This window comes from Culex pipiens, chromosome 1, assembly GCF_016801865.2.
Source record: "Culex pipiens pallens isolate TS chromosome 1, TS_CPP_V2, whole genome shotgun sequence".
Taxonomy (NCBI): domain Eukaryota; kingdom Metazoa; phylum Arthropoda; class Insecta; order Diptera; family Culicidae; genus Culex; species Culex pipiens.
This window is the reverse complement of record NC_068937.1, coordinates 397452-414969: the sequence shown is the minus strand read 5'-3', so window position 1 is coordinate 414969 and position 17518 is coordinate 397452. Positions and strand designations below refer to the sequence as shown.

General features: G+C 30.1%; 1 protein-coding gene across 3 annotated transcripts in view; it reads left to right on the top strand.

Annotated features, from left to right (window-relative positions):
* Positions 1–16715, top strand: part of LOC120422535 (carbonic anhydrase-related protein 10) — an 88715-nt gene extending 72000 nt beyond the window's left edge. For 2 of the 3 annotated variants that reach the window (XM_039585997.2, XM_039585998.2), the window contains exons 4-9: positions 10863–10999; positions 11378–11569; positions 12322–12484; positions 12547–12701; positions 12760–12900; positions 15818–16715. In XM_039585997.2, the coding sequence (XP_039441931.1) occupies positions 10863–10999; positions 11378–11569; positions 12322–12484; positions 12547–12701; positions 12760–12900; positions 15818–15946 (917 nt within the window). In that variant the 3' untranslated portion in view covers positions 15947–16715. Of the gene's footprint in view, positions 1–10862; positions 11000–11377; positions 11570–12321; positions 12485–12546; positions 12702–12759; positions 12901–15710 lie in introns of all 3 variants that reach the window. The other variant, XM_039585999.2, reaches the window with a different exon arrangement.
* The last annotated feature ends 803 nt before the right edge of the window (positions 16716–17518 follow it).

Genomic DNA, 17518 nt, shown 5'->3' with positions numbered 1-17518 from the left:
AATTTTGTCAAGGACATTATTTTGGCCATGAAATGTGGTCTTTATTCCAAAACTTTTTTAAAAAGTGAAAAATTTGAAAGTTGATTTTTTTTTAATTATTGATATACCCCCCTAAGGAAATCAACAATTTGTTTAAGAATTTTCAAAGGGTCCATAGCCGAATTTGTTATTATTTTTTTTTTTTGCTAAATATGGCCAGAAATGGGAAATTTTTACCAATTTTGTCAAGGACATTATTTTGGCCATGAAATGTGGTCTTTATTCCAAAACTTTTTTAAAAAGTGAAAAATTTGAAAGTTGATTTTTTTTAATTATTGATATACCCCCCTAAGGAAATCAACAATTTGTTTAAGAATTTTCAAAGGGTCCATAGCCCAATTTGTTATTATTATTTTTTTTGCTAAATATGGCCAGAAATGGGAAATTTTTTACCAATTTTGTCAAGGACATTATTTTGGCCATGAAATGTGGTCTTTATTCCAATACTTTTTTAAAAAGTGAAAAATTTGAAAGTTGATTTTTTTAAATTATTGATATACCCCCCTAAGGAAATCAACAATTTGTTTAAGAATTTTCAAAGGGTCCATAGCCGAATTTGTTATTATTATTTATTTTTTTTTGCTAAATATGGCCAGAAATGGGAAATTTTTCACCAATTTTGTCAAGGACATTATTTTGGCCATGAAATGTGGTCTTTATTCCAAAACTTTTTTAAAAAGTGAAAAACTTGAAAGTTGATTTTTTTAATTATTGATATACCCCCCTAAGGAAATCAACAATTTGTTTAAGAATTTTCAAAGGGTCCATAGCCCAATTTGTTATTATTATTTTTTTTTGCTAAATATGGCCAGAAATGGGAAATTTTTTACCAATTTTGTCAAGGACATTATTTTGGCCATGTAATGTGGTCTTTATTCCAAAACTTTTTTAAAAAGTGAAAAACTTGAAAGTTGATTTTTTTAATTATTGATATACCCCCCTAAGGAAATCAACAATTTGTTTAAGAATTTTCAAAGGGTCCATAGCCGAATTTGTTATTATTATTTATTTTTTTTGCTAAATATGGCCAGAAATGGGAAATTTTTCACCAATTTTGTCAAGGACATTATTTTGGCCATGAAATGTGGTCTTTATTCCAAAACTTTTTTAAAAAGTGAAAAACTTGAAAGTTGATTTTTTTAAATTATTGATATACCCCCCTAAGGAAATCAACAACTTGTGTAAGAATTTTCAAAGGGTCCATAGCCCAATTTGTTATTATTATTATTTTTTTTTTTTTGCTAAATATGGCCAGAAATGGGAAATTTTTCACCAATTTTGTCAAGGACATTATTTTGGCCATGAAATGTGGTCTTTATTCCAAAACTTTTTTAAAAAGTGAAAAATTTGAAAGTTGATTTTTTTTTAATTATTGATATACCCCCCTAAGGAAATCAACAATTTGTTTAAGAATTTTCAAAGGGTCCATAGCCGAATTTGTTATTTTTTTTTTTTTGCTAAATATGGCCAGAAATGGGAAATTTTTTACCAATTTTGTCAGGGACATTATTTTGGCCAATTTGTTATTATTATTTATTTATTTTTGCTAAATATGGCCAGAAATGGGAAATTTTTCACCAATTTTGTCAAGGACATTATTTTGGCCATGAAATGTGGTCTTTATTCCAAAACTTTTTTAAAAAGTGAAAAACTTGAAAGTTGATTTTTTTAATTATTGATATACCCCCCTAAGGAAATCAACAACTTGTTTAAGAATTTTCAAAGGGTCCATAGCCCAATTTGTTATTGTTATTTTTTTTTGCTAAATATGGCCAGAAATGGGAAATTTTTTACCAATTTTGTCAAGGACATTATTTTGGCCATGTAATGTGGTCTTTATTCCAAAACTTTTTTAAAAAGTGAAAAATTTGAAAGTTGATTTTTTTTAATTATTGATATACCCCCCTAAGGAAATCAACAATTTGTTTAAGAATTTTCAAAGGGTCCATAGCCCAATTTGTTATTATTATTTTTTTTGCTAAATATGGCCAGAAATGGGAAATTTTTCACCAATTTTGTCAAGGACATTATTTTGGCCATGAAATGTGGTCTTTATTCCAAAACTTTTTTAAAAAGTGAAAAACTTGAAAGTTGATTTTTTTAAATTATTGATATACCCCCCTAAGGAAATCAACAACTTGTGTAAGAATTTTCAAAGGGTCCATAGCCCAATTTGTTATTGTTATTTTTTTTTTGCTAAATATGGCCAGAAATGGGAAATTTTTTACCAATTTTGTCAAGGACATTATTTTGGCCATGAAATGTGGTCTTTATTCCAAAACTTTTTTAAAAAGTGAAAAATTTGAAAGTTGATTTTTTTTTAATTATTGATATACCCCCCTAAGGAAATCAACAATTTGTTTAAGAATTTTCAAAGGGTCCATAGCCGAATTTGTTATTATTTTTTTTTTGCTAAATATGGCCAGAAATGGGAAATTTTTTACCAATTTTGTCAACGACATTATTTTGGCCATAAAATGTGGTCTTTATTCGAATACTTTTTTAAAAAGTGAAAAATTTGAAAGTTGATTTTTTTAATTATTGATATACCCCCCTAAGGAAATCAACAATTTGTTTAAGAATTTTCAAAGGGTCCATAGCCCAATTTGTTATTGTTATTTATTTATTTTTGCTAAATATGGCCAGAAATGGGAAATTTTTCACCAATTTTGTCAAGGACATTATTTTGGCCATGAAATGTGGTCTTTATTCCAAAACTTTTTTAAAAAGTGAAAAACTTGAAAGTTGATTTTTTTAATTATTGATATACCCCCCTAAGGAAATCAACAACTTGTTTAAGAATTTTCAAAGGGTCCATAGCCCAATTTGTTATTGTTATTTTTTTTTTGCTAAATATGGCCAGAAATGGGAAATTTTTTACCAATTTTGTCAAGGACATTATTTTGGCCATGTAATGTGGTCTTTATTCCAAAACTTTTTTAAAAAGTGAAAAATTTGAAAGTTGATTTTTTTAATTATTGATATACCCCCCTAAGGAAATCAACAATTTGTTTAAGAATTTTCAAAGGGTCCATAGCCCAATTTGTTATTATTATTATTTTTTTTTTGCTAAATATGGCCAGAAATGGATTTTTTTTTACCAATTTTGTCAAGGACATTATTTTGGCCATGAAATGTGGTCTTTATTCCAAAACTTTTTTAAAAAGTGAAAAACTTGAAAGTTGATTTTTTTAAATTATTGATATACCCCCCTAAGGAAATCAACAACTTGTGTAAGAATTTTCAAAGGGTCCATAGCCCAATTTGTTATTGTTATTTTTTTTTGCTAAATATGGCCAGAAATGGGAAATTTTTTACCAATTTTGTCAAGGACATTATTTTGGCCATGAAATGTGGTCTTTATTCCAAAACTTTTTTAAAAAGTGAAAAACTTGAAAGTTGATTTTTTTTTAATTATTGATATACCCCCCTAAGGAAATCAACAATTTGTTTAAGAATATTCAAAGGGTCCATAGCCCAATTTGTTATTGTTATTTTTTTTTGCTAAATATGCCCAGAAATGGGAAATTTTTACCAATTTTGTCAAGGACATTATTTTGGCCATGAAATGTGGTCTTTATTCCAAAACTTTTTTAAAAAGTGAAAAATTTGAAAGTTGATTTTTTTTTAATTATTGATATACCCCCCTAAGGAAATCAACAATTTGTTTAAGAATTTTCAAAGGGTCCATAGCCGAATTTGTTATTATTTTTTTTTTGCTAAATATGGCCAGAAATGGGAAATTTTTTACCAATTTTGTCAAGGACATTATTTTGGCCATGTAATGTGGTCTTTATTCCAAAACTTTTTTAAAAAGTGAAAAACTTGAAAGTTGATTTTTTTAATTATTGATATACCCCCCTAAGGAAATCAACAATTTGTTTAAAAATTTTCAAAGGGTCCATAGCCCAATTTGTTGTTATTTTTTTTTGCTAAATATGGCCAGAAATGGGAAATTTTTCACCAATTTTGTCAAGGACATTATTTTGGCCATGAAATGCGGTCTTTATTCCAAAACTTTTTTAAAAAGTGAAAAACTTGAAAGTTGATTTTTTTAAATTATTGATATACCCCCCTAAGGAAATCAACAACTTGTGTAAGAATTTTCAAAGGGTCCATAGCCCAATTTGTTATTGTTATTTTTTTTTTGCTAAATATGGCCAGAAATGGGAAATTTTTTACCAATTTTGTCAGGGACATTATTTTGGCCAATTTGTTATTATTATTTATTTTTTTTTGCTAAATATGGCCAGAAATGGGAAATTTTTTACCAATTTTGTCAAGGACATTATTTTGGCCATGAAATGTGGTCTTTATTCCAAAACTTTTTTAAAAAGTGAAAAACTTGAAAGTTGATTTTTTTAATTGTTGATATACCCCCCAAAGGAAATAAACAATTTGTTTAAGAATATTCAAAGGGTCCATAGCCCAATTTGTTATTGTTATTTTTTTTGCTAAATATGGCCAGAAATGGGAAATTTTTACCAATTTTGTCAAGGACATTATTTTGGCCATGAAATGTGGTCTTTATTCCAAAACTTTTTTAAAAAGTGAAAAATTTGAAAGTTGATTTTTTTTTAATTATTGATATACCTCCCTAAGGAAATCAACAATTTGTTTAAGAATTTTCAAAGGGTCCATAGCCGAATTTGTTATTATTTTTTTTTTGCTAAATATGGCCAGAAATGGGAAATTTTTTACCAATTTTGTCAAGGACATTATTTTGGCCATGTAATGTGGTCTTTATTCCAAAACTTTTTTAAAAAGTGAAAAACTTGAAAGTTGATTTTTTTAATTATTGATATACCCCCCTAAGGAAATCAACAATTTGTTTTAAAATTTTCAAAGGGTCCATAGCCCAATTTGTTGTTATTTTTTTTTTGCTAAATATGGCCAGAAATGGGAAATTTTTTACCAATTTTGTCAAGGACATTATTTTGGCCATAAAATGTGGTCTTTATTCCAATACTTTTTTAAAAAGTGAAAAATTTGAAAGTTGATTTTTTTAAATTATTGATATACCCCCCTAAGGAAATCAACAATTTGTTTAAGAATTTTCAAAGGGTCCATAGCCCAATTTGTTATTATTATTATTTTTTTTTTGCTAAATATGGCCAGAAATGGGAAATTTTTCACCAATTTTGTCAAGGACATTATTTTGGCCATGTAATGTGGTCTTTATTCCAAAACTTTTTTAAAAAGTGAAAAATTGGAAAGTTTTTTTTTTAAATTATTGATATACCCCCCAAAGGAAATCAACAATTTGTTTAAGAATATTCAAAGGGTCCATAGCCCAATTTGTTATTGTTATTTTTTTTTTGCTAAATATGGCCAGAAATGGGAAATTTTTACCAATTTTGTCAAGGACATTATTTTGGCCATGAAATGTGGTCTTTATTCCAAAACTTTTTTAAAAAGTGAAAAATTTGAAAGTTGATTTTTTTTTAATTATTGATATACCCCCCTAAGGAAATCAACAATTTGTTTAAGAATTTTCAAAGGGTCCATAGCCCAATTTGTTATTATTTTTTTTTTTGCTAAATATGGCCAGAAATGGGAAATTTTTTACCAATTTTGTCAAGGACATTATTTTGGCCATGTAATGTGGTCTTTATTCCAAAACTTTTTTAAAAAGTGAAAAACTTGAAAGTTGATTTTTTTAATTATTGATATACCCCCCTAAGGAAATCAACAATTTGTTTAAAAATTTTCAAAGGGTCCATAGCCCAATTTGTTGTTATTTTTTTTTGCTAAATATGGCCAGAAATGGGAAATTTTTTACCAATTTTGTCAAGGACATTATTTTGGCCATAAAATGTGGTCTTTATTCCAATACTTTTTTAAAAAGTGAAAAACTTGAAAGTTGATTTTTTTAAATTATTGATATACCCCCCAAAGGAAATAAACAATTTGTTTAAGAATATTCAAAGGGTCCATAGCCCAATTTGTTATTGTCATTTTTTTTTGCTAAATATGGCCAGAAATGGGAAATTTTTACCAATTTTGTCAAGGACATTATTTTGGCCATGAAATGTGGTCTTTATTCCAAAACTTTTTTAAAAAGTGAAAAACTTGAAAGTTGATTTTTTTTAATTATTGATATACCCCCCTAAGGAAATCAACAATTTGTTTAAGAATTTTCAAAGGGTCCATAGCCGAATTTGTTATTATTTTTTTTTTGCTAAATATGGCCAGAAATGGGAAATTTTTTACCAATTTTGTCAGGGACATTATTTTGGCCATAAAATGTGGTCTTTATTCCAATACTTTTTTAAAAAGTGAAAAACTTGAATGTTGATTTTTTTAATTATTGATATACCCCCCTAAAGAAATCAACAATTTGTTTAAGAATTTTCAAAGGGTCCATAGCCCAATTTGTTATTATTATTTATTTATTTTTGCTAAATATGGCCAGAAATGGGAAATTTATCACCAATTTTGTCAAGGACATTATTTTGGCCATGAAATGTGGTCTTTATTCCAAAACTTTTTTAAAAAGTGAAAAACTTGAATGTTGATTTTTTTTTAATTATTGATATACCCCCCTAAGGAAATCAACAATTTGTTTAAGAATTTTCAAAGGGTCCATAGCCGAATTTGTTATTATTTTTTTTTTGCTAAATATGGCCAGAAATGGGAAATTTTTTACCAATTTTGTCAGGGACATTATTTTGGCCATAAAATGTGGTCTTTATTCCAATACTTTTTTAAAAAGTGAAAAACTTGAAAGCTGATTTTTTTAATTATTGATATACCCCCCTAAGGAAATCAACAACTTGTGTAAGAATTTTCAAAGGGTCCATAGCCCAATTTGTTATTATTATTATTTTTTTTTTTTTGCTAAATATGGCCAGAAATGGGAAATTTTTCACCAATTTTGTCAAGGACATTATTTTGGCCATGAAATGTGGTCTTTATTCCAAAACTTTTTTAAAAAGTGAAAAATTTGAAAGTTGATTTTTTTTTAATTATTGATATACCCCCCTAAGGAAATCAACAATTTGTTTAAGAATTTTCAAAGGGTCCATAGCCGAATTTGTTATTTTTTTTTTTTTTGCTAAATATGGCCAGAAATGGGAAATTTTTTACCAATTTTGTCAGGGACATTATTTTGGCCAATTTGTTATTATTATTTATTTATTTTTGCTAAATATGGCCAGAAATGGGAAATTTTTCACCAATTTTGTCAAGGACATTATTTTGGCCATGAAATGTGGTCTTTATTCCAAAACTTTTTTAAAAAGTGAAAAACTTGAAAGTTGATTTTTTTAATTATTGATATACCCCCCTAAGGAAATCAACAACTTGTTTAAGAATTTTCAAAGGGTCCATAGCCCAATTTGTTATTGTTATTTTTTTTTGCTAAATATGGCCAGAAATGGGAAATTTTTTACCAATTTTGTCAAGGACATTATTTTGGCCATGTAATGTGGTCTTTATTCCAAAACTTTTTTAAAAAGTGAAAAACTTGAAAGTTGATTTTTTTAATTATTGATATACCCCCCTAAGGAAATCAACAATTTGTTTAAGAATTTTCAAAGGGTCCATAGCCGAATTTGTTATTATTATTTATTTTTTTTGCTAAATATGGCCAGAAATGGGAAATTTTTCACCAATTTTGTCAAGGACATTATTTTGGCCATGAAATGTGGTCTTTATTCCAAAACTTTTTTAAAAAGTGAAAAACTTGAAAGTTGATTTTTTTAAATTATTGATATACCCCCCTAAGGAAATCAACAACTTGTGTAAGAATTTTCAAAGGGTCCATAGCCCAATTTGTTATTGTTATTTTTTTTTTGCTAAATATGGCCAGAAATGGGAAATTTTTTACCAATTTTGTCAAGGACATTATTTTGGCCATGAAATGTGGTCTTTATTCCAAAACTTTTTTAAAAAGTGAAAAATTTGAAAGTTGATTTTTTTTTAATTATTGATATACCCCCCTAAGGAAATCAACAATTTGTTTAAGAATTTTCAAAGGGTCCATAGCCGAATTTGTTATTATTTTTTTTTTGCTAAATATGGCCAGAAATGGGAAATTTTTTACCAATTTTGTCAGGGACATTATTTTGGCCATAAAATGTGGTCTTTATTTTAATACTTTTTTAAAAAGTGAAAAACTTGAAAGTTGATTTTTTTAATTATTGATATACCCCCCTAAGGAAATCAACAATTTGTTTAAGAATTTTCAAAGGGTCCATAGCCCAATTTGTTATTGTTATTTATTTATTTTTGCTAAATATGGCCAGAAATGGGAAATTTTTCACCAATTTTGTCAAGGACATTATTTTGGCCATGAAATGTGGTCTTTATTCCAAAACTTTTTTAAAAAGTGAAAAACTTGAAAGTTGATTTTTTTAATTATTGATATACCCCCCTAAGGAAATCAACAACTTGTTTAAGAATTTTCAAAGGGTCCATAGCCCAATTTGTTATTGTTATTTTTTTTTTGCTAAATATGGCCAGAAATGGGAAATTTTTTACCAATTTTGTCAAGGACATTATTTTGGCCATGTAATGTGGTCTTTATTCCAAAACTTTTTTAAAAAGTGAAAAATTTGAAAGTTGATTTTTTTAATTATTGATATACCCCCCTAAGGAAATCAACAATTTGTTTAAGAATTTTCAAAGGGTCCATAGCCCAATTTGTTATTATTATTTTTTTTTTTTTGCTAAATATGGCCAGAAATGGGAAATTTTTTACCAATTTTGTCAAGGACATTATTTTGGCCATGAAATGTGGTCTTTATTCCAAAACTTTTTTAAAAAGTGAAAAATTTGAAAGTTGATTTTTTTTAATTATTGATATACCCCCCTAAGGAAATCAACAATTTGTTTAAGAATTTTCAAAGGGTCCATAGCCCAATTTGTTATTATTATTTTTTTTTGCTAAATATGGCCAGAAATGGGAAATTTTTTACCAATTTTGTCAAGGACATTATTTTGGCCATGCAATGTGGTCTTTATTCCAATACTTTTTTAAAAAGTGAAAAACTTGAAAGTTGTTTTTTTTAATTATTGATATACCCCCCTAAGGAAATCAACAATTTGTTTAAAAATTTTCAAAGGGTCCATAGCCGAATTTGTTATTATTTTTTTTTGCTAAATATGGCCAGAAATGGGAAATTTTTTACCAATTTTGTCAAGGACATTATTTTGGCCATGAAATGTGGTCTTTATTCCAAAACTTTTTTAAAAAGTGAAAAATTGGAAAGTTGATTTTTTTTAATTATGATATACCCCCCTAAGGAAATCAACAATTTGTTTAAGAATTTTCAAAGGGTCCATAGCCCAATTTGTTATTGTTATTTTTTTTTGCTTAATATGGCCAGAAATGGGAAATTTTTACCAATTTTGTCAAGGACATTATTTTGGCCATGAAATGTGGTCTTTATTCCAAAACTTTTTTAAAAAGTGAAAAATTTGAAAGTTGATTTTTTTTAATTATTGATATACCCCCCTAAGGAAATCAACAATTTGTTTAAGAATTTTCAAAGGGTCCATAGCCGAATTTGTTATTATTTTTTTTTTGCTAAATATGGCCAGAAATGGGAAATTTTTTACCAATTTTGTCAAGGACATTATTTTGGCCATGTAATGTGGTCTTTATTCCAAAACTTTTTTAAAAAGTGAAAAATTTGAAAGTTGATTTTTTTTTTAATTATTGATATACCCCCCTAAGGAAATCAACAATTTGTTCGAAAATTTTCAAAGTGTCCATAACCCAATTTGTTATTATTATTTTTTTTGCTAAATATGGCCAGAAATGTGAAAATTTTGACTAATTTTTTCAAAACTTTTTTTAATAGTGAAAAATTTGGAAGTTGATTTTTTTAATTATTGATATACCCCCTAAGGAAATCACCGATTTTTTCGGAAATTTTCCAAGTGTCCATAACCCAATTTGAAATTGTTTTTTATTTTGCTAAATATGGCCAGAAATGTGAAAATTTTGACCAATTTTGTCAAGGACATTATTTTGGCCATGAAATGTGGTCTTTATTCTAATACAATTTTAAAAAGTGAAAAATTTGAAAGTTGATTTTTTTAAATTATTGATATACCCCCCTAAGGAAATCAACAATTTGTTCGAAAATTTTCAAAGTGTCCATAACCCAATTTGTTATTATTTTTTATTTTGCTAAATATGGCCAGAAATGTGAAAATTTTGACCAATTTTGTCAAGGACATTATTTTGGCCATGAAATGTGGTCTTTATTCTAATACAATTTTAAAAAGTGAAAAATTTGAAAGTTGATTGTTTTTAATTATTGATTTTCTCCCCAAAATCTTGTTTTTGTTTATTGTATTGAGGTGAATTTGTTGTATCACCATTCCAATCATCGTTTTCAATCAGTTGTCATGTCGGAGATTTTAATTAACACCGAACCGATTGTTCCTCTGACTGACAGGTTGACCAAAACAGACAGCCTCCGTCATCCGGAAGTTTCTGTCAGTGGGGTGAAATTCGCATTTATTACTCATAGTGGTTATTGTTTCGAATCGGGTGCAGAGCTGCAGTCAACTGTTTTGTCATATTTTAAATTTAAAAAGAATGATTCAATGATTTTTTTCTGTTATTTTTGAATGACCACTCAAACGTGAGTGTTATCGAACAAGCAAAGTGTCTGCAAATAATAGCTCCAGATTTTTTTTTCATCTCACCTGACATTGCACAAAAATATTCGCCAAATAACAACCAACAATGGTCACAGCAAGCCCTGGCTGCTAATGACTTCAAGTGGTCACTTGGATGCATCGGATTTTTTTCCACATTTTTTAATTATTTAACAAAAATATTTTTTTTTGTTTCTCACCTCCAGGTCCCGCCTTCTGGGGTCTGATCAACCCGCAGTGGAACATGTGCAACAAAGGGCGCCGCCAGTCGCCGATCAACGTCGAGCCGGACAAGCTGCTGTTCGACCCGTACCTGCGGTCGCTACACATCGACAAGCACAAGGTAGGTGCGACTTTAAGGTGGACGGATTTATGGATCGCAGAAGGCGACGACGAAGACAATTTTCGCGCGAAAAGTTTTCCTCCCCTCTTCGTTCGTTAGGGGTGAGCAGCTAAAGACCTTCTTGAGCACTTCGTCGCCGTGAATTTGATTATGGTGCGGCTTTCCGGGTCTTTTCGGAGTTTCGCACAGGGATTTATCATCGCAGTGTTGCCAGACTGGGGCTGGGTTCGGGATTTTGCATGCTCAATTCTATAAAGAGGTACTTTTGGGCGGTGGTTTTCGCAGCAATAACATCGAGGCAATAAAAATAAGGGTTTTACCGGGTGAAGAGAATTGAATTTCGCAGCATATTTCAAAATCCATTCAATTTCGTTCCAGATCTCCGGCACGCTGCACAATACCGGCCAGTCGTTGGTATTTCGTGTCGAAAAGGACACCAAACAGCACGTGAACATCTCCAGCGGCCCGCTGGCCTACCGGTACCAGTTTGAGGAGATTTACTTCCACTACGGCACGGACAACAACCAGGGCTCGGAGCATCACGTGCACGGGTACAGTTTCCCGGGGGAGGTAATTCTTCAAAAATTGTGTGTTTTCACTCTGCTTAAAAATCACGTAGGTTGGCCAGCAACTTGAACTTAATCCTTAAACTACCTTCGAGCGCGGGGAGAAGTGCATAACCATCAGCAAGGTGTTACAAGTCAGGTTTTAAGCTTGTTATGTAAATAAGTACCACGTTCGCACGTTTCCGGTATATTTTCCATGTTCTGTTTTCGCCGTACCTCCCAACTTTTGGGGCTTTGTACTAATGCAACATGATGTTGCTATTAAGAGAAGGGAAAAAAGCTAGTTTCCTACCCATTGCCCCTCCCCCTTCTGGAGGGCTAAAAAATAAAAAGTCCTGGTTGAACGGAGCAAAAAATTCCAAAGAAAACTAGTTAAGACAACGTGATGGTAATCAGAAATAATGGCTTCGGGTAACGACGAAGCAGGCGACGCCGGCGAAGAAAACGGAATGTTAATAACGTGTAATTTAGTGTTTTGTAAGAGCTCAGCGGAGACCCAAAGTACGTGCTTTCACTTTTTTTTTCCCGTGGACCTGACTTCCGTCGGGTAATCCTCCGGTCTACCGGAAGTGGCGTATGTTCCTTCGGGATTGGCCCAACCTGACGCTACTTTTTTAATGTACACTGTAAAACCAAACGATTATTACCTTTTATTAACCGTTCCTTCGTTGGACGCCAACTGGCCAACCACGTGGTCTTATCGGAAACTTTTTATCGTGATGACGACAACGTTTTCTCTCCACTACCTCCGGGCAGATTCAATTATACGGCTTCAACAAGGAGCTGTACCACAACATGTCCGAGGCGCAGCACAAGGCCCAGGGAATCGTCGGGATCTCGCTGATGGTGCAGATCGGCGATACGCCTAACCCGGAGCTGCGGATAATCACCAGCACCTTCAACAAGGTGCTCTACAAAGGTCTGTAATTTTACCGTCTACGAGGATCTACTCACACTCACGAAATTTCCCCCCCCTGACAGGTTCTTCCACCCCGATCCGCCACATCTCGCTGCGATCGCTGCTGCCCAACACCGAGCAGTACATGACGTACGAGGGGTCCACCACTCATCCCGGGTGCTGGGAGAGCACGGTATGGATCATCCTGAACAAACCCATCTACATCACGAAGCAAGAGGTGAAACAAAAAACTTACAAAAATTAACATCAACTAACGCCAACAACCCTTTTCCCAGCTGTACGCGCTGCGCAAGCTGATGCAAGGGTCGGAACAGACCCCGAAGGCGCCCCTCGGCAACAATGCGAGGCCACTGCAGGCGTTGCACCACCGGACGGTACGGACCAACATCGACTTTGCCCACACGGGGGCCAGCAAGGTAAGTACCTGCACGCTGTGGGCATTTCCGCCGAGCGTTTCTAACTGTTTAGCCTCCCAGTTGGACTCGCGCGGTGGAGATGCCCTAACAATATGCTTTTTTACGGCAACCTTCTTAACAAGTAGGCCGAATGCACTCGTTTACTAAATGACGAAAAATACGCAAACAATCGTAGTAGCCTCGATTTTTTTTTCCAAATATGTTGTTGTGTTGAAAAACACAACTCGACATTTTTGAATTTGATGCCAGTAAACGCTTTAGTTTCAAGGTATGATAGATTTGGGCTTCCTGAACACGCTCCTAGTATTAATCCAAAAATGAAAAAAAAACCTTTTTTTCAAGTTAAAATTTTTTTAGGTTTTTTTTTATTCAATTCCTTAAAAAAATAATTTGTGGTTTTTTTCTTTAATTTTTGAAATTTTTGAAATCTACCATCGACAAATTACGATTTACAATAGAGAAATTAAACTAAATTTAATTTTTTGCTGACTTCAAACAATTTAAAAAACTCCATAAATTTCAAAAAATCAGATAATTTTAAAATATTTAGAAATTATAAAAGTTTTAACTTCTAAATTTTAATAAAATTATTTTTTTTAAAAGTTATTTTTTTTTAGTAATTTAATTTTCAAGTAATTTTAAATATTTTTTTTCAAGTTATTTTTTTTTTGGTTTTTTATTTAATTCCTTAAAAAAATTAATTTGTAGTTTTTTTTAATTTTTTTTTAAATTTTTGAAATTTTTGAAATCTGCCATCGACAAGTTACGACGGTTTATATTTTTCTGACTTCAAATTAAAAAAAAATCCAAAAATTTAAAAAATCGGAAAATTTTTAAAAATTAAGAAATTCAAAAAGTTTTAGCTTCTAAATTTTTGAAAGTTTTAAAATTTTCAAAAGTTTCAAAAAATTTAGTAATTTGAAAATTAAAAAAGATTTTTTTTCAAGTCAAAATTTTTTTTTGAGGATTTTTTATTTAATTCGTAAAATTTAATTTTAACTAATTTTTTTTTCAAGTTAATTTTTTTAAAGTTTTTTTTATTTAATTCCTTAAAAAATAATTTGTAGTTTTTTTTAATTTTTTTTAAATTTTTGAAATTATTGAAATCTACCATCGACAAGTTACGACGGTTTATTTTTTCTGACTTCAAACAATTTAAAAAAATCAAAAAAAAAAAAACAAAAATTCGGAAAATACTTAAAAATTAAGAAATTTTAAAAGTTTAGCTTCAAAATTTTCTAAAATTTCAAAATTTTCAAAAGTTTGAAAATTAAAAAGAAATTTTTTCAAGTCAAACAAGTTTTTTTAGGATTTTTTATGTAATTCCTAAAAAAAAATTTTTTTTTTATTTTTTTACATGTTCGAAATTAAACGGAATATTAAAAAAAAAAATCTAAGTTTAATTTTTTGATGTTAAAACCAAGAAAATTTTAATAAAATAAATAATTGTTTTCCTGACTTCAAACAATTTAAAAAAATAAAAAAATCAGAAGATCTAAAAAAAAATTTCAAGGTTTTAACTTCTAAATTTTTAATTTTTTTAAAAAATTTAAAAAATTTCAATACTTTTAAAAAATTTAGTAATTTAAAAAATAAAAAAAAATATTATTTTTATGTAATTTTGTTTTCCCAGGATTTCTTTTATTTAATTCCAAAACATTTTTTTTTGTAGATTTTAAACTTTTTTTAAAATTTTTAATATTTTTAAAATTTTTGAAATTTTTAAAATTTTTGAAATTTTACGACAAATTACGATTGGGAAATCTCGATTGTGAGTCGAGAAATTACGATCGAGTGCATTAATCATCACGATAGTTGATTCCGTAGCATTTATAATAGAAATTTTCAATTAATTTTTTTCGCTCGTAATTCACCAAATTTTAATTTTGTCGATTGAAGCGTGTTTAGAGAGTCCAAATTTATCATACCTTAATCGTTTACTGACATTATTTCATTGTATAATTTGTAGTTTTTTTTAATTTTTTTTTAATTTTTCAAAATTTTTGAAATCTACCATTGACAAGTTACGACGGTTTATTTTTTCTGACTTCAAACAATTTAAAAAAATCAAAAAAATTCAAAAATTCGGAAAATATTTAAAAATTAAGAATGTTTAAAAGTATAGCTTCTAAATTTTTTAAAATTTCAAAATTTTGAAAAGTTTGAAAATTTAAAAAGATTTTTTTTTCAAGTCTAAAAAGATTTTTTGAGGATTTTTTATTAAATTCCTGAAAAAATAATTTGTAGTTTCTTTTATTTTTTGAAATGTTTGAAATTAAACGGAATATTTAAAAAAATCTAAGATTATTTTTTTGATGTAAAAACCAACAAAATTTCAATAAAACTAAATTATTTCTTTCCTGACTTCAAACAATTTAAAAAATTTAAAAAATTCAGAAGATCTAAAAAAAAATTTCAAGGTTTTAACTTCTAAATTTTGAATTTTTTTAAAAAAATTATAAAATTTCAATGCTTTCAAAAAATTTAGTAATTAAAAAAAATAAAAAAATAAATATTATTTTTATGTAATTTTGTTTGCTTAGGATTTGTTTGTTGATTTTAAACTTTTTTAAAATTTTTGATATTTTTAAAAAAATTTGAAATTTTTAAATTTTTTGAATTTTTACGACAAGTTACGATTGGGAAATTGAGTCGAGAATTTAAGATCGAGTGCATTAATTATCACGAAATTTCAATTTATTTTTGTCGCTCGAAATTCACCAAATTTTAATTTTGTCGATTGAAGCGTGTTTAGAGAGTCCAAATTTATCATACCTTAAGCGTTTACTGACATTATTTTTACTTTTCAGAAATATCAAGCTTTTGTTTATCAAAATATATATATTTTTTGAGTTGCAACCGCTTTTTAAAAATAAGTATTTCGACTCTACAACTCTAAACTTTCCCAAAAACGAAGAATCAAAACTGTCCGACCATGTCCAAGGACATGTACTACAAGGCGAACCGTTGGACGTCGGAAATAGCGGCCCGGGGCCGCGAGCGAGGTCTTCCAGACATTGACACCGTGTTCCAGTCGCTACCGTAGTGGAACTGGCGCGGGGGCACCACTGGCAACACTGCCGCTGCGGGTAGAAGTGGCAGCAGCAGCAGTGCCGTGGCGGCCAATTCCCCCGACTAGGCTTGTGTAGAAAATAAAACCAACCGAACTAAATTCCTATTTTTATGAAAAACTCACACGAACGGATGGACGTATAGAATAGAAAAAAAGTGCAAAGTACACAATATTGTATAAAAAAAGGAAATTGTTATTAGTTCTATACTAACTAATGGCGGAATAGAAGGTGTTTCCTCGAATAAATGATTGCCAAAGAATTGCCAGGACTAGGAAGACTAGAAAGGTTTTTAAAACACGTGGGGTTATTTATTCACGGAGCCCCCTTTGGGGTGGACAATAATTCAAACATTTCAAGTCATTTAGAGTTTCCATCAACCTTTAAAAAAATAAACCATTTCTGTCTCAGCCTCGTGCATCATTTTGGCAAAGTGCTGCGCTTTAGGTATTGAATGTATTGTTTTTTGAACAACACTAACAACAAACGTATAAAACAACATTCCAGTCCACCCTCATAGTTGCTTGAAAACGGCTCCTGTTGAGACAAAACTGTGTGTCTGTGTAAATAAATGCCAGCCTCAATTCCGAAAAAAAACATGATAAAAAGTGCTTCTAACGAAAACAAAGTAACACCTTAGCAGTATTAATCACACACAAAATACAGCGAGTTGAGTTAACCTTTAGAGAAAAAAAAAATCCTTAACTCTTGTAGCCATTTTTATATAACGTGATGCCTCTAAACCCCCAAGCGTTTATCGAATATGTTGATCCCCCTGTCTTTGCTAGGTTGATAATAGTAGCGTAATAAAACTCTGTAAAAAGTTTTTCCTAAACAGAAAAAAAGCGAGAACTTGAACAATCTCACCATACGAACAAAAACTGCTGGCGTCTGCGACAATTATAGAAAATTTCCCCCGCAAAAAAACTGGCAACCCTTTCGCGCACGCAGCAGCAAGGTATTTGTATTTTACAAGGTAAGGCGGATTTTTCAGCTGTCAAAAATTAAAGTTAGCACCTAGTTGGTGCGAGGTCTGTCAAGATTGTACCAGCGTTTCAAGATTTTGAAAGCTCAAGGTATGCCAGATTTTCGAACCAAAGTTTTTATTTTCAAAAAGTTTATTTTTTATTTTTATGATCTTTGACAGTTGTGAGTAATCAATTGTATTTATTGAAAAGTTGTGTGTACAATTCTGCCGCTCGAAGCTAGTCCGTCCCATATGTAATTTCGTCAATTTTGAGGTAATGATGCAGTTTGGATTGAAATCATGTGAACTATCAGAACAACCAATAAAATTTAGTACTTTGTTCTAGAAAACCGGAGAAAATCCACTTTTTCGTGAAATTCTAACACGTTGCCTTATGGGCGGGACAAATTTAACATGCGTTTTTCTCGGCTTGCTGTTTTTAGATATGGGACGGACTCGATTAGAGCGGCAGTATTTGTATGATCTTTTTCTATTTACAATTTGTCGCTTTAGCTTTGTGCTTTTCCTTTTGATGATTACTAGAGCAATGAAGGTGTTCAAATAACTGTTATTTTTTGAA